Source organism: Pholcus phalangioides, unplaced genomic scaffold, assembly GCF_987345545.1.
Source record: "Pholcus phalangioides strain wild (caught in Gottingen) unplaced genomic scaffold, Ppha-v1.0 ptg000022l_1, whole genome shotgun sequence".
NCBI lineage: Eukaryota > Metazoa > Arthropoda > Arachnida > Araneae > Pholcidae > Pholcus > Pholcus phalangioides.
In genome coordinates, this window is record NW_028301615.1 from 29,252,631 (window position 1) to 29,276,268 (window position 23,638).

The 23,638-nt window shown below is 36.0% G+C and overlaps 1 protein-coding gene across 1 annotated transcript in view; it reads right to left on the reverse strand.

The window, feature by feature from the left end:
* The window catches only part of LOC149070153 (cholecystokinin receptor-like), a 59,718-nt gene extending 36,819 nt beyond the window's left edge, over positions 1-22,899 (reverse strand). Inside the window, exon 1 of the mRNA XM_089249693.1 lies at positions 22,613-22,899. Coding sequence (XP_089105819.1) covers positions 22,613-22,862 — 250 coding nt within the window. The 5' untranslated portion in view covers positions 22,863-22,899. The remainder of the gene's footprint in view (positions 1-22,612) is intronic.
* Between the last annotated feature and the right edge of the window lie 739 nt (positions 22,900-23,638).

A 23,638-nucleotide genomic window follows, 5' to 3' on the forward strand; every position in this document is an offset into this window, starting at 1 on the left:
GTTATCGATAGATTTATTGTAGTAGAGGATATCGTTGTATTGGGAGGAAATTAACATTGGGCTATGGGCAATTCCGGACTCGGAATTGCCCAATCTTTTAGTGCCGGACTCGTGATGCGAGGATCCGGGTTCGAACCCCACAGTGGTGGTCGGCTGAAGTTGGTTTTCTGTGGTTCCCAACTTCAAGGCGCAAATGCGAGCCGATCTCCCCGTTAAAAAGTCTCGCCACAGAGAGCAACAGTCCTACAATGGTAAATCATTCAATCATAACACTTCACTCATAGTTAGAAAAACTGGGGGCAGATGACAGCACTACACATAACAAGCATTACACAGAAACAAACTTTACGTCAGGTTGCACTACACGTACACGCACATTCCCGCATGTACCGATTCGTTAGGGGTTTGTTGGGGGGTTCCGCGGGGGGGGGGGTGCATGTGTGGTGTAGCAGTAGTAGGTAGGGCCTCCAAAAAATGGCTCGGGGATCCATGATGTTCTCAAGTCAGCCACCTCGTTGGGCAATTTGCCTGTTGTGGCGTTGTATTTGTATTTGTAATTCCAAACAAGGTCTGAAAACATATCGCTGTAGAGTGATTAATCGTTATATCGAGTATTGTTGCAGAGAGGCTTCACTGTATCTAGAAATTAAATTACACAAGAAAGCAATAACACGCATATTATTGCTTTAGTTAATCATAACAATATCGTTCTTTAAGTTAAATATGAATTAAAAAAATATATAAGTATATGAAAAATGATAAAAAGAAATGATCCGAATCAAGAAAAATTTCAATAATATCATTTCAAACGAATAAATAATGGATAAATAATAAGCATAATTTTTCGTTGTCATAAACGGATAGAAAATTTCACGCATTCTTGTCAAGTTTTTACTATTTCATTGTCACGTTATTTTTGATGTGTTCCGATATGATTCTTTAGAGAAGCCATTTCTTTGAATGAAAAGAAGAAGGTGACATTCGCAGCTGTTACTTATTTCTCAAAAGTTTTGAAAGCCTAAAGCTTCTGGGCATTTCTTTTCTATGGTGCTCCGTCCCGAAAAATTCGAGATAGTTCTGTCACCTGATGGGTATTGACTAGGTGACACATGTTTTGGAGAGTTCCCTGGCAAAATAATCATAATAAATATATAAAATAAGAGGGGAAAAAAGGAATCGACTCTTTCTCGTCGGTGAAGTTCACACGAGAGACTCGTATATAAAAATTGACCGGTTTATTTCCAGGAGGAAAATAAATGAAAATGAAATTTCTGCGACGAAAAAAGGGGAACACACACAACAAAATCGTCCGCATTTATACGAATGATTTTATTTGGAATCGATAAGCCTCCTTTATATATCGATATGCCAAAAATGGAAAAGGAATTGACACGATATTGACTATGTTTAGTGATAAGCTAGCTATTCGGTGAATATTATTAGGGGGAAGGCGAAAATATATAGTGTTATTTTGAATTATTGATTAGAGAGTTGACGATATGACCCGTAATTTCCTGGACATTCCGGTATTTTCTGTAGTTTTACCGTCCCGAAATGTTTTTATAAAAATTAATTTTTTCTGTATTTGCAACAACCCTGTTTGAATTTTTTTTACTGAAATAAATAATTAAAATTACTATCCAAACTTATAAATTATAGTACGATAATTATGATTAAAAAATATTCATTTCGCACATGTTTTCCATGTTAAACGTGTTTTTCGTAGAATTGATTAAATCCGCTGCGATTTGCAATAGTGCTTCCTTTCCCAACGTTTGGAGATTTGTCGACTATTTTAGAAGTAATTGACAACTTTGCTTCCCCTGAGGCATAATTTTTTGGTGAAAACTGGCGATTTTTCCGTATTTGGGATCCGATTTCTTGTATTTTTCTCGATAAAATTATGGTCAGACAAGCTGTTGATATATGAATGGCGACGTACAAGTTTCGATTTTGTAAAAGGGAGAAGGTGGACGGTGCATCTATCTTATGTCAATTGACTATAATATGCATCATTTAGCCTTTTTAGACAATGTGATAGACTCGCATCGCGAGATTCACGGTTCGATCCCAGCAGGCGGCGCTGCGATGGTTGATTGAAGTCGGCTGTCTAATTTCGAGTCGCAAATGCGAGTCGTTGTCCTCTTGAAAAAATGTTTCCACATCAAATAACAGACCTTATAGCATTTGAATTGCGCTCATCGCAATACCGATTCATATTGCCAGGTTTGTCTATAGGAAATAGATGGCAACACGTGAACACATACATGCACAAAACACATAAAAGCGCGGGATTGTTACTGAAATAAAGGGTGGGTACGGAAGTGCCCATTTAAAAAAATTAGTAGTAAAAACCAACTGAATGACTTGAAAAAGTGAAATTTGAGCTAAAATACTTATAGTTTTTTTTTGTTTTGATAAATTAAAAAACAGTGCAGTATTTCACTTACGGGTAGTGCTGTATCACAAACAACCTTGATATTGTGACACAACGAGTGCGTAATTAATATTTGTTTTACGTAAAATTGCTCCCTTCGGGGAACCCCGTATGGCGCGGGCCGGGGGTTAGTATCTCTTACGTAAAATTGCCACATTTCAATATGAGTCCTTTTCGAAACATACATGTCCAAATATGTGTGGCTACACATAATTGGACTATATTTTCAGATTGGATTTCTTTGTGTGCTTAGCAACTAGCTGCAGTCAAGCATGCCAACACTAAAAACAGATCATTTCCAAATTTCGAAAAATAAGTTTTGCAAATGTCGTTGATATCTATTGCACCCCATTAGGTCACTTATTACTCTTGTGTAGAGTTTTTTTAATTACACGGCGCCATCTATGAGCAAAATTTTGAACTTTTTTCTTCAAATTTATGTGAAAAACTCTACGCCCGTATAAACAATTTGAAGTCAATTAGTAACTTTTTTTTTAAGTTAATTTTTTAGCGATCTCATACATTTGTTTAGAGAAGAAGAAGAAGAGCCTGAGTAGTCGAGAATGGTTTGATCGACGCGGGCTTATCGAAAAGTTGGATACAAGCAGAAATTACTGATGAATGTCTTTGGACCAAATCAAACCCCACGTTGCAGCGATTAGATCAACCCAGCAGCAGATTGACAGCTTTCATTGATGTGATATTAACTGATTCAATGAAAATCCCTGAAGAGAATAAAATCAAATTTTATCAAGAACTATTCTCGATTATTATGACGATTTCGTGATTTATAACCTGTGATTTATAATTGTGATTTTGTGATTAATTTAGAAGAATCACAATTTTTTTTCGATCATAAATTTTATACTTGTTTACTGGCGAGATGCGTAATGGCACCTGCCCATGTATGTAATATATCTTTCTCAAGCTCAAAAAATGGTTTGATTCCCCGGAGGCACCCGAGTCCCCTGGGACCATAGACTTAAGATATAAATAGACCGCGCACGCTATTCATAAAACTTGTCGAACGTGAAGAAAAGATGAGCAGTATTGTCGGGGAAAGAACAGGTTCTGCGCTATTACTATTGGCGCGTTTTCGCAGAAGCTAGGATGTTGCTGTAACGAAATTTGACTCAATTCGATCAAGTTGATGAAAACTTTCCTTCATTTTTTCAATGAATTTCACTCATTTTTATGTGAAATATTTAGGGAGTATCAGATTTGAAAAAATAAATTCTATAAAATAAACAAATATTGGAAAACGGAACAACGTATATGTTGTAAAGCCTAATTCATTTATATTTTTAAATATTTCATTTATATTTTTAAATATTCTCTTCATTCAGTTTGTCGCTTTTAATTTCGAAAATTTATTTATACGAGGGGTTATTAAAACAAAAATATATCTTTCCAGAACATTACAATTACTCTATATACTCATAATTAATGTCTAATTAATTATAATGCATCATATTATGTTATGTAATGTAACACATTCACACTCATACCATATTCAGTCATGAAATAATATTCAAACAATAAGAAAAAGTTTCATTTCTGACATTCCTGAAAAACCTTTTATAACCTCATCACACAAAACTGTAAACACTTACATAATATTTCAGGATTAAAATAGATTTTACTCAAGAAAATTTCAGAATCTCATCATCAATTTCTCTAAATTATAAGAATTAAAATTCCATGTAGAGTATATATATGTAATAATTTAAAGTGTGTATATATATATATATATATATATATAATATTTTAGGATATAATATTTCATATATATAATATAATATTTACACATGTCACATATATATATATATGTGACATATATATATGTCATATATATATGTATATATATGTCATATATATATGTATATATATATGTCATATATATATGTATATATATATACATGACATATGTAATCTCTTCGCTCCAAAAGTATGCATATGTTAATCTTAATTTAAGGTATTAAATCGTTTTTAGAATGATTCTTTTTCAAGATAACATCTGAGGTACACAATATATGACTTCAGGTCTTAGTACAGATATTGACTCAAAAAATCAATTGAATAATTAATTTTCTTGTTTGAAGCGGCAATTTCACATACAACAAACATAAATTAATGAATAAAAAAATTTCTTTTCTGTAATAGTTTTATCTCAGGTGTGAATAATATTTTTAGAGGTTGTTATGCACTTTTATGCAAAACTGCAATTGTCTAGAGGGGGGGGGGGAGTTTTCCTCACATTCTATTTAAATAGAATATTTTTCATAAATTTCTCCTCCTGAAAAGCATATTTTCTTCCAAGTTGAGCAAAAGTCGAATGAACTCACTAGCTCGCCAAATCTCGCCAAATCTTGCGGAGACGTATATTTCAGTTAAAACTTCATAAAACTCACAATTTCAATCATTTATTGCCAAAAATTCTATTAAAACATTTAATAATGATTCATGACATTTGAATTTTACCAAAACTTGGAACTTTAATTGAATTAAATCCAAAATGGAGTCGTTAAAAACTGAGATTACGTCAGAAATCCATTGCATCGTCAATTTAATATTCCAATTTTTAATTTATAAGAAGGGGAATAAGCAAAAAAGTATTCCCTTGTGAAAGGATACTGGTCCCCCTTTCCTAAACCGCTCAGAACATCCGAAAGCTGCGCAAGTGTTGGCCATTCTAATCAAAAATAAGACAGCGCGTGTAGATCGTCATACGAGTAGCCATAAGGAAAGCATTGCCAGCGAGATTCCCTGACCAGCCTTTCGACCGGAGTCACGTGACTCCGGATCTTTGCTTCACATTGTAACCCCTCGCGCGCACTCTATAGTATTATTACTCTGTGCCTGGGACAATGTGCTTATATCACCGAGTGTGACAGGGCCTGGGTGTCTCTCGGTTCCTATCACTATCACCAACTTCTTCAAATCTCCAAAACCCTCAAGTTTTCGAACTATCATACTGATTTTATGAGACAAATAAAATATTTTTCAATCATTCCAGAATATATATTATATTTCTTATCTACTCGTAGAGACCCGACGATCCACAAGTCCCTAATTCCCCCTGAAATAAGCTCATGCATCTCTGTCGGGCCCACCGGTTAGTCGACCGACTTTCATTAGTTAAGATTCAATTAATATACGAAGTTAGGTTACTTCGACTCTATACATCTCACCAGGCATCGTGGAAAGCCAGACAATGTTCGGACACGGGACTACAGCATGTCACGGTTTCTGATAGACACCTGCGCTTTGGACGGATCCTTCTTTCAGCCAAAGCCTTCACCCTTTACATCAAGCCAGAAGGAGTTAGCATTGTTGGATCAGGTTGGCATTGTTGCAACAATAACAATGAACAATCACAATAATATTACGAACTTCTCCTAACATTAAAGGCGTAATTTTAGATTAACAATGGAAATAAACTGCTGAAAGATCATCTTCTGTCGTTCCTTGGTATTCTCTTATCCTTGGGAGGGGCAGAGAGCCGTAAAAATTCTTTAATGCTTCCCCCCTCCCCCCGGCCTGGAGGCGTCTGTAAATTTAGAGGATTATTTAAATAAATTTCCAGCGTAAAAAGTTAAAAAAAATGCATAAGTAGTTTCGAGGTTATGTTTCTGATGACTAAAATTCGTTCTTCGGAAAATTTTTTCGGTAACAACCGATTTTCTACAACATATTCTTGCTTTATTCTATACGATAATATAATATGTCCTGATTAATTAATTCACTGATTGTTTGACTGATTCACTGACTGACTGATTCATAATCGCCGAGCCGAAACGGCTGAAGCTGCAAATATGACATTTGGTTAGTAGTTTTATTTTGTAATAGGAGGATTTTTCAAAGTTGATACTGTAAGGGGTTCGGGGAGGGGGGTTCCAAGGTGTGTTATATTGGGCAATCACCGCTGAGCCGGAACCGGTGGAAGCTATAAATATGAAATTCGGTCAGTATTACAGGGGGACAAAAAGTCCGTAGAAACTTTAAAAACTCATAAAAACATAAAAATAACTGAAATAAAAAACGGTTTGTAGGGTTAGCATCGCTAGGTCACGGGAATGTTTTTTTACAGAAAAAATAACTCAAAAAACAGCTGATAGGTGGCCTGACGTACACAAGTCAAAGAAAAGTACGCAAATAACGAACAGAATGAGTCGTTTATTACAGCAGTATGTGTTCCATATGACCACCACCACAGGGGATACCACATTGCAAGCGAGTCACAAATCCAGCTACGGCAGAGTGCAGCAGGTCCACATACACGGTTTACAATGGTGAATTGGTTGTGGACTAGGAGAGCAAGTTATAATCGCCTCATTTGCCTATTTCCACCGAAGTCACTTGTACCAGCACCACCTATTGGCTGTTTTTTGAGGTTTTTTCCTGTCTTAAAAAAACGACCTAGAGATGCTAACCTTGCTAACCATTTTTTATTTCGGTTATTTTTCTGGTTTTTATTCATTTTTAAAGTTTTCTACGGGCTTTTTGCCCACCCTGTATATTTCATAATATGGAGACTTGCCAAGACGGGATTTCTAGTTCATGAGGGAATCAAATATTATTCGAAGGAATCATTGCCAAGCAATTTTCGGATATCCAAATCCACGCGAGCGAAGTCGCGGGTAACAAAACAGCTAATTAGGCATATTCAGGGTGTCCTGTAAGTCAGGCCCGTCATTTGGGGGGTCAGGGGAGGGGCATGGCCTTTGAACATACACTAAAAATGGTACATATATAAACAAACATACGTTGAGTACATGTTCTTTGCTCCCCCCCCCCCGGAAAAGTTCAAATGACGGCCCTGCTGTAAGTCGCAATTCGGCTTTTATCTCATCAACCGTTCATCGTAGAGGAATGGTTTCACTGTAAAGAAATGCTGAAAATGTGTTCGAAAACACTCTGAACCAGTTTCTCTGAAAGTAACTCTGAACCCACTTGAACCTGAGTGAAAATACAGTGCGTCACAAAATAAAAAGGCTAAATGTTTTTACTGTCCCCTTGTCATATCTTGCTTCCTTGGCCAAAAAAAAAAAAAAAAAAAAAAAAATCACGTTTCCGAGTACAACATTCTCTGGGATATTTGGATTCAAGAATCTCTCGGAGAAAAGTCCATAAAAGAAAAACCGTAAACGAGGGAAAGAAACGTTGTCCGTTAGTTTATTCTGTTCTTTCCCAACTTTTCTTTCAATTCTGATTTCAAATATCTCAGCGAATACAGCCCTTAGAGACAAGAGTTTATTTTGTTGGCCTCCGGAAAGACAGGGCAACAGATTTTCTTTCTGGAAGTTAGAGGACAGGAGAAAAAGTATAAAAATTGATTTTTTTTTATTTTATGACACACTGTATTTTCCACTTTCGAAATTGGTACAAAGTGATTCTTAAACACATTTTGAGCATTTTTTAAATTGGAACCATTTATCTACGACGAACGGTTGATGTGGTAAGGGCCGAATCAGGACTTACAATACACCCTGTATAGTCACAATCTTCTTGTAACAATACATTATATTCATTGTAAATCTTTTCGCAGCAATGCATTCTTAAAAAAAAAACTCTGAAACATTTTTGTGGCTATTATTTTTTCACATGGCAAGTTCTCGCGGCAATCTACTGTATTTTGAGGAAATTGTTTTCGAAAAGACGAATTTATAGCAGATGTACACACACATATTATGACTAGGATATTATGCATTGATTACGTCACTTTGGATCGACGTGGAATAATTCGATTTACACGTACTTCTATGATAATTATTCAGATTTTGGACTCATGGGTAATATCTGGGAAAATTCAGGCTGGCGGAGATGAATGCGTATCGCACAGCTCGGCGCGTTTGGCTCAGTGATTAATAATTTATATATTGGAGTATTATTGAAATCACTAGTGGATTGATCTATATGTAGATTAACGGAGAACCTAAGGTGCTTTATTGTTTTAATCTGTGTTTCTTAATTTTTTTCGTTCGTGTTTCCCCCCGACCTATTTTCTTCTTATGGCTCCCCTGAGTTTCACAGGTTTCCCCTACCCTCATCCAGGAGCGAGACCCTTTGCACTTATTGAACTGGTTTTTTGGACTGAATCGAAAGTGAACGAAACTTTATACGTAAGGATAACCTTCCGCTCCCCTAACGGGATTAATCAGTGAGTTTCCTTCTAACTTTCCTTCTCTAATTAAAAATTTCAGAAAGTTCCAAAAATGATTGAAATTATCTGTCTCGATTTGGTTTTCAATCAACTCAATGAAAGTTAACTAACGTACGTGATTCAACTGAAATGGATCCGCGAAATCGACGGAAGTTACTTTATAAGCGAATGCAAAATTTCTCATTTTAAACTGGTTGGACGAAGCAAGCCAATAAATATGCAGATGCGAATGATAATAATCGAAAAGGTAATTTCGGAAGGAATTCAGTAAAATGGGCAGTGTACAGAGATTGCAAACTATCGTAATTAAGAGGGCAGCAAAGCGTGCACGCTCGGTTCAGTTTGAGCAATGACGCCAGCTTTCACCGACTCCGGCCAGCACCTCCTAGAGATAGAAAACTTTCGCATGGGTTGCAAAGTTCATCTGTAACGTCATAAGACTACCTAGCAAGTTTGCCACATTTTGGACCACAGCATTCTATTTCGTTTCGTCTTATTTTGGCGTTGAATCTTCCTGGTTGGGTCACAAATGCTGCATGGTGATTGGATGTGACGTATAGAAATCGCCAATTCTGAGCCCGATCGTTTATTTTCCCGCACAACGATGATAGTGACACGAGCAGCGGATTTTTTTTCCCTGAATATTCTGAGGGAAAATGAACTATTTGCTGACGTCACGAACAGTGTGCGGAAGCCTATCTCTAGGAGGTGTTGCTCCGGCGCGTCACGGAAACAGCCCTTATTATATAGCCTTGCACTTTGAAACTCATGAGTTGGGGACAGAAGATTAGAAAGACCAGAGAAAAGCTAGAACCGGAGGCCAACGATAGTTTTGATCATACAGTGAATGTAGAAGCCGCTGCGGCGATAGAGTGATGGACTCACATCGCGAGGACCGGGTTTGAACCTCACCGTCGCTGAAGTTGATTTTCTGTGGTTTCACACTTCTAGGCCAATCTTCTCATTAGAAACACCTCGCCACAGAAAGCAACAGACCTTGTACAACGGTGCAATTACTCAATCATTACACTTCACTCATAGTTAGAAAAATTGATGACAGATGGCAGCAAGTGTTACATAGAAATAGTATTCATGGTAGGTTCACAGTACGCACAAGCAAATTCCAACATGTACCAATTCGTTAGAAGTTCCGCAGAGAAATAGGGACAAGGTGCATGTGTGGTTTAGTAGTAGTAGTAGTGTATACAGAATCCGGATATGCAGAATTTCTAAGAAGGATACATAGGAATACACAGAGACTCCGAATCACCAATGCATATTACACCTACACACGTGTAATATCCAATCTTAATGTTTCACGAGAGTGAATAGCGACGCAACGTCCCAAGGAGAGAGAAAGAGCTTAGCAACAAAGACATTACGCTGGATAACACTTGGATATTCAGCATCAAGACTACAAACATTCTTGGAAGTCTTCGGTGAGCAGGACATCAACACGCCTTCCAATGAGAGGCACTCTCGCGGACATTCCGAACTAATGCAGCGAATAAGATTGATAGTGAATCCTTACGACTGGCTGATCAATTCTTTCCCTGTTGGTCATTGAGAGAATGTGATATCCTGGAATCTATCAATATCAGTGGTTGGAAAGTATCGAATGTTCCGGAAATCTTTCCAATACGTTATCATTTGCAATACGCGCAACATAACCGTAGGTGTGTTTCTCGACTAGAAGTGTCCGAAAAATATTTAGCTTCTATGCTTCTCATTTCAAAATTCCAGTGAAATGTGTAGAAGTATCAACAGAAAAAAAAAAAATTCTCATTCCCTAAATGTGATTGTACAAAAATTAAAGGGCGCGGTAGCCCAAGTCGATAAGATACTCGCCTAAAGTATCAAGGGATGTGTAGAGGTGTCGCGAGTTCGATACCCGGTTCGTCCTCATCAGAAACCTTCCTGACACAGGGGTACAACAGAAATGGCGACATGACCACAGAAAGAGATCGCTACCGCAGGGGGTCCCGAATCGAGTGGTTAGCGCACCAACCTTTCGATGAGTATAAAAAAAATAACCAGGCTGCCGTTCGGAATCTCAGCAATAAATTGCAGGTCTCGGTCTAATTAGCCCTCGTGCGCAGAAAATGACCATGATGAGACAAAAATGATCAACAAAAGATAAAATAATATATAATTCGCAAAAGTTACTGGGGCAAAACACATAATAATGCTGAAAAAATTTCAAAACTATTAAAATTCGTGCTTCTTTTCGTAAAAAAAATTTCAATTATTTTCAATGTAGAAAAAATTTAAATAAAAAAATTATCCATCAAAATAAATGAATTTTTCTGAAGTAACGATGATGATTTTTGCAACTTATTGCGCGATAAAATATTGTTTGTCCCGAAAAATTCCAGGACTTCCAAAAGTGGCAAAAATTAAGGTGCAAATTTTAGTATTTTTACAATTTTTGGACGAGGGTCCACATAAAAATGTTATTCTTTATATTTTCCCTAATAATAACTTATGTTGGTATAAACTATCATAGAAAAGTTTTACATCTTTTTGCTGATAACTTTTCATATTTTACTTGAATTTTATAATGAAGGTATACGCTATAAATGGTATTCCTTAATATATATAATATTATTATTCCTTAATATATATAATATTATTATTCCTTAATATATATAATATTATTATTCCTTAATATATATAATATTATTATTCCTTAATATATATAATATTATTATTCCTTAATATATATAATATTATATTCCTTAATAAATGTGGTATCGTATCCCTTTATAGATAGATTCCTTTCGGTGAATCTACTCTGTATACGTGTTTCAGTAAATACCATAAATCCGGTAATATGCATAATAACCAGTTAATATGCATAATCACTCAGCATTTTGGTAAGTTTGAGAAATTTTTCTAAATTGATTACTTTTACTAACACCTATGCATAGTACCCAAGAGTCGTTGGTAAATTTAATAAGTACAAAAAAAAAACTACCACTTGTACTGGTGATAATGCATAATACCCAAGAGTCGCGTCGTCATGGTAAACGTGATAAATCATACGATATGCATGATAATTCATACATTTATTGTATCATTATATCGGAGTACAATCGTAAAATTTGTTATCATTATCGATTACATTCACCACACATACTAGACTTGTTTGGAATTTTTTTCATATTTATCAAATTCACCAATTACACTGTTGTATTATCCATAATCACAGAGAAATCCGATAAATTTCAAGTATTTATCAAATTTTTACGACACTTGGTTATTATGCATAACTGTCGATAAAAGTGGTAATTTTTTTGGTATTTATCAAATATATCAACGGTGACGCATGGGTATTATGCATACTCGCCGGTAAAAGTAATAAATTGATCAAACTTAACAAGACGATTGGTAAGTATGAATAATAACTTATTTATCACATTCACCATAACATATATACGCTCTGTATCGTGCTATAATTGTTGGCTCCTGATTGGGCCCTTATCTCGTCAACCATTCGTCTTAGAAGAATGATTCCAATTTAAAAAGTGCTCAAAATGTGCTCAAGAATCATTTTGTACCAGTTTTGAGAGTGAAAATACAGTGTGTCATAAAATATAAAAAAAAATCAATTTTTATACTTTCCCCCATTCTCTAACTGCCAATAAGGAAGCTGTAGCTGTGTGTTTCCGGAGGCAAAAAAAAAAACTTTCATGCTTCTAAGGGCAACATTCGCTGAGATATTTCAATTCAAAATACAGTGAAAATTTGGGAAAGAACAGCAAAAACTAACGGACAACGCTGCTTTCCTAGACTTGATTGTTCTTTTGACGGGCGCAGCGGTTTATAAGCATAGGCAAGGAGGCTAAACTCACGTAATACGCACGATGGAGGAAAAGTGTGTGAACACTACTACTCACAACCGAGCAAAATAAGCAACTCCATTAAATTGATTCTACAGTTTATCATTCGAAACTATTTCATAACTAATTGTTCAGTTCTCTATTAGATGCATTAAACTTGTCCCGGACTTTCTCTTTGACTTGCTGACCGTAATAGTCTTTTCCCTCCTGACTAACATACGCGGCAAAGAGTGTCATGATAAGTCATCCAGAGGAATGTGTGCATCCCGAGCATACTCTCTCTCTCTCTCTCTCTCTCTCTAGCAAGGCTGAATGAATGAACAAACAAACTTATCACGCATCGGTTGATGTATAACTTTTGGTGTGTATAATCTTCACGGGACATTAACACGTGGTCTTGAAAAGCGAACGGAAATGAGCCAAGCTTATACCTCGAGACGTCGCCAGTTGCACCTCCAAATTCAAAGTTTTGATATATTTTAGAAGCTCAACACGAAATAAAGACGTTTCTTGAATATTTTCCATCTTCGAGTTTAAAGTAAATATAGGGGACGCCGCTGTACCCCATATAAGGACAGTTGTACCTACGGATATTTCATTTTAAAATTCCTCGAATAGGTAGGAATGTAGGGTGGGGTTCCTAGTGGAAACTATCGATAGGCAGTTGCTTAAAAACTTGTTAATTTGCAGTTGAGATAAAGTTGTGAAAATTTCAATTTTTTGTTAGGCACCCTGGCCGTGCCCGTGTGGGTACGTAAAGACGGCACAGTCCGCAGAAAAATCCAGGTCTGTCCAGGCCCGTCATTTAGGGAGGGCAGGTCGGCTTTTGAAAATACACTAAAAATGGTACATTGAGTACATGTGCTTTGCCCCCTCCCCCCCCGGAAAAAGTTGAAATGACGGCCCTGGGTCTGTCCGTAGGTACATCAGGTTGTGGTACCTAAGGACGAAAATAACATCTCCAAACTTCGAATTTTTCAAAATTCACTAGTCGAAATTTTTTAATGAATTTAATTCTCTTCCTTCAATCCATTTCTAAAGCAGAACTGAACAAGCAAGCAGAATTTATCGATTGAAGAAATTTTTTTTAAACCAAACTTTTTGTAGGTCATGTTTGTTGCGCCATCTGTTATACATCAATGGTATTAAGTGCTATAAGTTGGTGGTTTAAGTCGACTAATATTTGCATTACATTGCAACTTATTGTCGTTTATTCTGCCCGAGATTTCTCCTCCCCTCGTCACTGTTCTAATTATGAGAAGAGACAAAGTTAACTTCAGATTTCACATGTAGATACGAATAATTCTCCGCATCAACATTTTTTTAATAGACGATGGCGGATCATTCGATGGTCTATGCGTGATCAATTATGTTCCCGATGGAGTTACTTACCCATTGTTAACCGTTTAACTGCGTAAATTGTAGGAGATTTACTTGTTCAAACGCAAAAAAATAAGATTTTTCATTACGTCTCTTGGTGCTTCTAATGGTTTTTGGGGAAAAGAGGATGGCCTAAGTACCTAATAAATAGTTACTGAAGCATTAGTAAATATATATAGTACCAGTTTTTTTTTTCAAACAAAAATATTTTACTTTCTCATACGCAACAAATCAAAACACATTTTTACTGACTTCCATTAAATATACTTTCCTAGCTCATTCTGTAAGCCTACAATCAGCGCGGGAGAATGGGTATATAACGGCAAAAATTTGATTCTGCTCTGGTAGCAGTTTTTTCTAAACCTGCTAGCCAGTTAACACTTAAGCTGCTCTCATCGTTTTAGGATGATTGCATTAGTGGCCTGCTCAATCACCCTCTGAGGATTTGAACTGATTTTTTAGCCGCAATTCTTAAAATGATGCGTAGATGACGTCATTTACTACAGTAGAACCTCTCGATTACGGACACCCATGGGAACAAAAAATTTTGTCAGCTAATCGGGAGGTACGATATACAATGGAACATCGTTTATGTGACATTTGGCTTCAGGTCGCAATTTTAATTGCAGTAAAACTGATACACCGGTGGTTACGCATAATCACCAATTGTCCCGATAGAGAATGTTTGATTAAATTTCACTAAATTTGTCAATTTTACCGGCGATTATGCATAATTCCCAAATAAAGTTGAAAAGTCTGATAAATATAGAAAACTTTATAACCCTTCCTCTCTTCATTAGACCAGTTAATTATTCTTACCTGTACATGACACACGTGCAATATGCATATATATATTTTTTCAATAAAAATTAAATTAAAATAAGTGTGAAGAAGATAAAAATATTCATAGTAATATTATCAGTCTTATATAATGTTGACTTTCTTCACAAGAGTATCAACAATCAAAACCAACGTTAACATTCGAATTCACTATTCTCTGGATCATAGTTATGTTCAGTTAATTAAATAATGAATTCACAATTTATCATACTTACTGACACGAGCTTGGGACGTAATCTTAGTCGAATGTGATAAAATATCTCCATTTATGACCAAAAATGAATAAATTAGAGGTTTAAAAAAAAAAATTTGTTTGCCCGATTTTACTGTCCGCTATCGATAACGATTAACGAATGTTATTGTGCCCTACGAAAGGGGACCCCCAATCTCCCTCGTTGTCTTTCAGAATTTTCTCCGGCATGACTGCGTCCTCCGGGGCAATGAGCTGAAGTCGCGTAAGCGACGGACCCTGGTCGTACTCGGTACGTTCTGTTCTGTTCTGTCCGCTATCCAGAGTGTCGGCTAATGGATAGTGAAATACATTAAAGCCCTATTCCATGGGACCGGGGATTAGAAACGTATCCATTAAGGGGAAGTGTCCGTTACGGAAGGTTCCACTGCAGCTAAATTTTGTCTCATTATTTGCTTGCGCTGCATTTCCCAAATATATTTTCAATTCTATTCAATAAAGTATAATATAATGAGGAAAGTATGATATCCAATCTATGAAACGTTTCAGTTTGAATGCCATCTATCTTTCACAAAAGAAAATTTAAAAGGGACATTTTATTTTCTGTTTGCGCAGAGAGCGAATCATATTATTTCTGTCCGTTTGCGCAGACAATGGGTTAAAGACAATAGAAAAGCAAGGAAGGCTAGAAAATATCTATAAGGCATTTCAGGATATACATTCATCAATAATAATTAACCAATGGGAACGGATTAAGGGACGAAAGAGATTCGGCAGAAGCTCTGCCTCTCCTTATGTAAGTAGCCAGGTAAAAAATATCTGAGAACAAGCGATAGAAACTTACCACAACAACAATAAACCACACGTACATCTCGTCCGCATTCCTCTGCGGAACCTCTAACGAAAATTTGTACATGCTGGAATGTGCGTGTACGTGTTATGAACCTGACGTGAAATTTGTTTCTGTGTAATGTTTGTTGTGTGTGGTGCCGCCATCTGCCACCAGCTTTCCTAACTATGAGTGACCTGTAATGATTGAATAACTGTGTCGGTGTGGAGGCCTGATGCTCTCTGTGGCGAGACATTTTAACGACAGACAGAAATTTACCACAGAAAATGAACAATACAATATATATATTGATGAGCTTGGATGAAATTTCGTGGTAGTCAGTGTCGTCGATGATTAATAGATGGCGCTAGACAGGACCACCAAAAATTATGTATGGCAGCATTTCGTACAGACTTCGGAAATTTCATGACGAGTAAAACGTTTGTCGTTAAAAACTTCAGATTTAGGTTTACCCGTAGTCACAATTATTTAATTTTTATAAATGGTTTCAACTAAAGATAGAATCGGCCAGTCGGTAAATACTGTATTTGGAAAATCGCCAAAATATAAATCACCAATTTTTATTTTCTTCTCCACTTGAAATCCTTCAAGGCTCCATGGTGGATGGTATGAACTTTGTTTTGTCGAGTATTTTTGTGATATTGATTAGAATCCACAGCTGTAACCGGCGGTAAAGTATGAGGTACTGGTTGTGTACTGTCCATAAAATCGATCGATCGGTCACAAGAAGAATAAAAAAAAATAAGGAAGATATATATATACAGCTCATCCCGTTCTCTTTCTTACTTACAGATGCCCTTAATGACTGTCTTTCCAATTACATTCGGACAGACACCTCATTTCCACGCGACATCATCTCATGCCTTATATATAGCCCACGTGAGAAAAAACTCGGAGAATTACCCAAATTCTTCTCATAAATGCGATTTCAATCTCTAAAAATAAGATCAACATTTGTATCTTATATTATTATAAACACACGAATGATTCAGAAATTTACCAATGCAGTATAACTATTCGGAAATGTTGTGGTTAAATACAGTGTAATAACAATCAATATTGAAAATCACGGGGCTTAGGACATCTATGAATGTAGCCGAATCAGCAAATTAATACATTTCTGGGTGAATTTCAAATGAGTTTGGCTATCAAAGCGTAGTAAAAAGAGTTCAAGCTCGATTTATTTGGCTCGGAATAGTAAGTTTTCTTGAATGTGTTCCATCAGCCATGGTTTATATTTTGAGTGCAGTTTAAAAAAGACCCCCTCCCACAGTGCTTTGCTGCCAAAACGGGTTTCCTTTTTCAGTGCAGCCTAAAACAGGTTTTTTTTTCAGTGCAGCCTGAAACAGGTTTTTCTTCCAGTGTGGCGTAAAACAGATTTTCTTCCTCTTCCAGTGCAGTCAAAAACTAGTTTTCTTCTTTCCATGCTGTGCAAAAAGGGTTTTCTTCTTCCTAGTTTCTGTCCCAAACTGGTTTTCTTCTTCCACTGCTGTCGAAAACTAGTTTTCTTCTTCTAGTGCCTTCCAAGAAAGGTCTCTTCTTCCAAGGTGATCCAAAACTTGTTTTCTTCTTTCAATGCTGACCAAAAACAGAGTTTCTACTTCCAGTGTGGGGCAAAATAGGTTTTCTTCTCATTATGTCGCGCAAAACTGATTTTCTTCTTTTATAATGTAGCACAAAAACAAGTTTTTTCTCCCGATGTGGCGCAAAACACGTTTTCTTCTTCCAGTGCTGTCAGAAACATGTTTGCTTGTTCCTAAAACATGTTTTTTCCTTCTTCTTCTAATGTGGCCCAGAACTGGTTTTCTTCTTATAATGTTATCCAAAGCAGGGTTTCTATTTCCAATGTAGCCCAAAAGTTGTTTTCTTCTCCCAATAATTTCCAGAAAAATAATTATTATTTTTCCAATTTGTCTGGAAGCTGGTTTTCTTATTCCATGGTCATAAGAGAAAGGAGTGGTGGAAGTTTCTATTTCTAATATGACTTAAATTTCTTTTCATATAATTTTGACGGAAAGAAAGAGTTTCTTTTTCCGATGAGGCCCAAAATATATTTTCTTATACGCCGCTGGAAGTTGTCTTCAAATGGGGCCCGAAATAAGTTTTCTTCTTATAATATGACCTTCACAGGCTTTCGTCTTATAATGCGTCCCATAACAGGTTTTATTCTTCTAATGTGGCCTTAACTGGTTTTCTTCTTCCAGTGCCGTCCAAAAAAGGATTCTATTTCCAATGTGGCAGCAGGAAAAAAAAGTTTTTTCTTTTAATTCTGTCGGAATTAGAGACTTACTTTTTCCACTATGGTACAAAACAAATTTCTTTTTTATATGTCTCAAAACAGGCTTTCTTCCGATGTAATCCAAAATCGATTTTCCCTCTCACAATGTGTCCTAAAACAAATTTAATTTTTTTCCGAATGTTTCCAAAAACAGGTTTTATTGTTTCAATGTTATTCAAAAACTGAAAAACAAAAAATAGACACTCTTCCTATATACATCAATATACGATTTGTTTTCCAAGCATAAAGTTCAAAATCTTGATTAATGCTTATATAGCTCGTCGCTTATATAACCTCTCAATAACGGACACCCGCGGCATCGAAAAGATTCGTCCGCTAACTAGAAGTGTCCATTAATGGACATTAAAATACGTTGAGCTTCGTTGACGTAAGTAAAAAAAAAGTATCTGTTAACGTGAGGTGTCCTCTAAAAATGGGTGTCCGATGCTGGAGGTTCTACTTGGTAACTTAATTTCTTAAAGCCGATACGTTTCACCTATCTTTCGCATCTTGAATTGCAATGCATGAGATTTCTCGTATCTATTAGAGTCGATTGATGCTAATTCAGGGTTTCATTCAAAGGCAAATTATATTAGATTTGCCTTTGAATGAAGCCCTGAATTAACATCAATCGACTCTAATAGGTACGAGAAATCTCATGCATTGCAAGTTCGAATTATGGTAGTATGCATCTTAAGAGAAAACTTGTTTAGCTTTTCTTTTGGAAAATAGCTTGAAAGTTAGAAATATTTTTCTATGGTGGCATGTTTGAACTCCACTTATGCGATGACAGGTGAATAGAAATTACTCGTTTAGTGTAAGTAAATAAGTACTGCTTTCTCAAGGGTTAAAGGAAATATGTCAAGAAATGTGTTATTCTCCTGCCTCTTAAATTATCAATGTGCTCGGTCGCCACCTCCGAACTGCCATAGATGTATCGTGGCTGAGAGACATGCTATTACTTTTTTTATAGCGTAAATTACCAACGGGTAAATCTTTTATGATGACGACGAGCGTAAGTCACTTCGAAAGTGTGAAACCGTGAAAAAAAAAATGGATAGAAAGAACAGGAAAATCTGTGTGAAAATTTTTTTTTTTATAGAGAACAGGAAAATCTGTTTTCTGGAGAGGAATAAAGAAAAAATATATTTTCAATAAAAAAAAGCTTGAAACTGCCACAAAATCCAACAAGTATGAATTTTTTGGTGAGAATGAAGTATATTTACGCCCTCAGGGTTGCATGAAAGCCAACGAAATATCAATACCATCCAGTCTGCAAGCATGGATATTCTGAATGGAACTTAATTATAGCGTAGGACGGTCAATTCACGCGTTCTTTCATTGATTTTATTTCACTGAGGAGTTTAGAGAACTTTTTGAAAGAAAATTAGACTATCATGAAGAGATAAAAGAGAGAAAAAAATTGAATTTTTAAAAAAAATTATTATTGAACGAATTTTTTTTTTTTATCGGCACGTAATTAGTTGCCAATCTATTTATATAAAATAACATGTCCAGCCTGATTCATTGACTGATTCACTGACACATTCACCACATTGGCCAGCTGAAACCGCTGAAGCTATAAACATGAAATTTGGTCAGTAGTTTTACTTCATGACGTAACGACTCACTAAAAAAGAGGTTTTTTTCCATATTCGACTCCTAAGGAGTTCATAAGGGGATTCCAAGGTTACATAGAGAAATCGTGCCGAACCGAAACCGCTGAAGCTACAAAATGTGTAAGGCGGGATTTTTGAAATTCAACTCGTGAAGGGGATCACGATAGGTTCAAATACTGAATGGGTGAATCATCGCTGAGTACCAAATCCACGCGAGTGAAATCGCGATTAACAGCTAGTTTCTGCATAAAAAGAACGTGCACACAGTCTTCTGGCATTTCTTGCATCTATACTGAAGTCTCGAACTACGCCGACAGTGTGCGTGTGTGGTTTCACGTCTTGAGCTGGAGGTTGTTTAAATGAAATCGAGTAAAGAGGCACCTACGAGAAAACGGTTCGTTATCCGTTTAATGATCACCAAAAAACGCGCCAATTAGAGAGATTAATCGCCAAATCTATGAAAAATCGTAAAACGGGTGAAACCTTTTAAGGAAGGCCCGAGAATGTGTGAATCATGATTTTGAAACGAACACACAAGATTATCAGAGGTTATAAATTGCCGGCCCAAGGATGATTAACCATGCGCGTTTTGTGTGAAATATGTATTCTAATTTAGACCACAGACATGTATAGTTCAAGTAGAATTTTGTTAACGTGTATAAAGAACAATCAATACATTGTAACATGACGATTCAATTTTAGTCGAAAGGAACTTTAAAATTGTTAATTGTAGCTTTTTTATGAATAAATCAGAGTCGTTGTGTTTGAATGTAGATATATTTTGAGACATTTATTGCAATTTATTCAATCCACCAAAAAAGAAAAACCTTACCGAGCCATCACTATTGATAAATTTATCATAAATTCCTGTTCATTGTACATTTTGAACCAATTAATACGAAATTTTGGGCAACCAAGACACTCAATCAAATATAATGTGTCCTATAAATTCGTAAACAGTTTAAAAGTTTATGAAAATTGTAAGAATTGGTATATTTGAATGCGCTTTGCGAAAAAGTTATTTGCGAAAAAAAAAATTGTTAAAATTTTTTTCTCGGTAGATAGCGTTTCAGGAAAGCAAATTCCAGAATTCTGGTACTGAACCTTCCTTTGATTTCTTCTGTGTCCGAAACGTTCGCGAAGTTTCAGACGGTGATTCGTTACTGAAGTAAAACAACTTCACCAAAGTGCTTCATCCACCAATGCAAATATAACAATGGAATCTTGTGTGGGCGACAGTGCAACAGGAATATCGATATATGAGCTGTTAATAGCACACCCTGCATTTTATGATTCTGTTTTGCATATTACCAATAATTTACTCCCGCGCAGCGTCCTCTATCGCCAAAAATGTGAACTGATATTTTTTCCTGTACGAAAACGATTCTCTTTCATGAAAATAACCTTTTCGCAAACCAGCATTACAATATGCCAAAATTCCTCCAATTTTCATATATATATTAATTTTTAAACTATTTACAAATTTACGTGATGAAAAACTAGCTGTTACCCGCGGCTTTGGCTCGCGTAGATTTGGTAATCTGAAAATTGCTAGGCGATGATTCCTACACATAACATTTGACCCTCTCATGACCCCCTTGAAGGTTGCGCGTTTCCAGAAATCCCGTCTTTTTGAGTCTATACTATAAAATATATTGCTGACCAAATTTCATATTTATAGCTACAGCGGTTTGGGCTCAGCGATGATTGGCCCATATAAACTTTAAACCCCCCCCCCCCCTGATGATCTCCTTAGAGCACGTAGAGTTGATGATGATTTTTTTATTGTGGAGGAAATAAATGCTCCCTTCGGGCAACCCCGTATAGTGAACTATGTTTGCCGGGCCGGGGTTAGTATCTCTTAAGCGGATTAATATATTTTCGAGGAAACTATTATCCTACTGCTACTGAATCGGCAGGGTAATGATGAATGGGGTTTGATGGGTTATAGCTACCCATTGGAACCGCGGTATCACCAATTATGGTTTTCAGGTTTTTCACCTATTATTGCTGAGATTTCGAAAACTGAATGTGATTGGTTGAGCTGGGTATAAAAATTACAATTGTTGTGAATTTTCTAAATAATTTCTGAAAGAGAAATCGTTATAAATATTAATAAATGATTTCATAGGCAGCCAATATTGCGTATAGCGAAGAAATAAAAAGCAACGCTTTATTGGCAAACAATAAATTAAGTTAATATATTAATTTAGGTATAATGATTTATTATATTTGTTTATACACATACCCTGACTTACGTCAGTATTTCGTTCCGAAACTAGCGGCGTAAGTCCAGGTAAATTTTCACAGTGGTTATTGAAATGATGAAACAAAAAAGTTCAAGATAAAATAACTTTTATCTATGTATATTTAGGGACAAAATAATAAATCATTGCTATAAGTCAAATAAATCAACGATTGTGACTGCAATTGCTAAAAACAATTTGCCTTCTGGCGGAAAATATAGGTTTACCGTGCAAATATGCAGCGAATTAAAAAGTATTTCACGAAAAAAAAATGTGACATGAATATATAGGCATATTTATCGTAATGTAGTTTGTAAGCACTAAAATTTATCTTCATATACGGTTTCAGTAAATATTTCGAACTCGAGTGAGATTCGCCGAGAAGAGGAAGAAAACGGGTATGCCCCATAAAATACGGGTCAAATGGTGACCCTATTATCTATCTATTTGTCTCCTTAGTGAACGCAATATCAAAATTTTCAAAGTGCGACTAATTGAATAAAAAAAAATATTTTTTTGGACAAGACGACGTAAACACGAGGGGACGTAAGTCAAGTGGACGTAAGTCGGAGTATTACTGTATTTGTTAGTTGCCATTAATACGTGTCTTTTCTTCCTTCACTAGTCTCAGGAAAAGTTATCGATTCAATTCCATAGACATACTAAATTTTAAATTGAGCGAATTTCAAAAAAAAATTTTGAAAAATATTTGAATACAAATACGCTTTTCTTCTAGATACCATAAACTATTGAAAGCAATTCCTTACCTTGTAAGTAAGATATCGTCTTACACATGACTTCACCGAAGATGAATTCCCTCAGCAGGGCTCCGATCAGAGTGAACGGCATGCAGAGCACGCCTAGCATTAGATCACTCACGGCAAGGTTCAGCAAGAAAACGTTGGTCACGGCCCTGAGCCTTCGGTTCTTAGCGAGCGTCACGATCACGAGCGTATTACCTATTAATCCGGTCACGAATATCAACGAATACAGGGGTATTCGGATACTTCCACCCATGTCCGTATACCAGTAACTCGACGTGCTGGAATTCTTGGAGTACTGTTCGTTCGGAACGACATAACTCGTCGAGTTATATTTACAGGAATTTTCACCGTGATTCTCACAAGAGTGGGAATAATCAGTAACATCCATGATTATTTTTTAAATGCCAAACCGAGTCAGTTTTCATACAAAAATAATCGAAATACGTAAAAATGCACTTCTTTTAAATATTGCAAATAAATTATATTTTAAAATTTGATAACGAAGTTAAAAATCTAATTAAATTAACGTCTATTCTTCGAAATGAATAACAATCAATCCATCTACTCTTTTTCCGTTCGATGCCATTAATTAAAATCATTTTTAAACCTCAAATAAATCATTTTGAGAGATAGTTTTATGATGGAAAAAGTTTCTTTCCGAATCCCTAAATTGAATTATTTAAAAATTTAATTTAAAAAAAATGAAATTATATCTCATTTAAAGGCGTTTAACGGAATCGTAATTTAGCATTGATCGTGATCCGGCGTTGATCCTAGTTGTTGCTCAAATGTCCTCGAGCGAATCCAGTGGCGTAAATGAAGCTTCTCTCTCTCTCACACACACGTCGGTTCTGTCAGTGGAGTTATAACATGGAGAGGAAAAAGTCCCTTTTTAGTTGCGATGGCCACTCCGAAAAGTTTGTGTCTTGTTTTCGGAGCCAATCCAGCCAATTCGGAAATGATTCTCCATTTATAGTCTGTTAAAGATTATAAACTTACTCTATTTCCGATTTTTAGATGAAAAGGGAG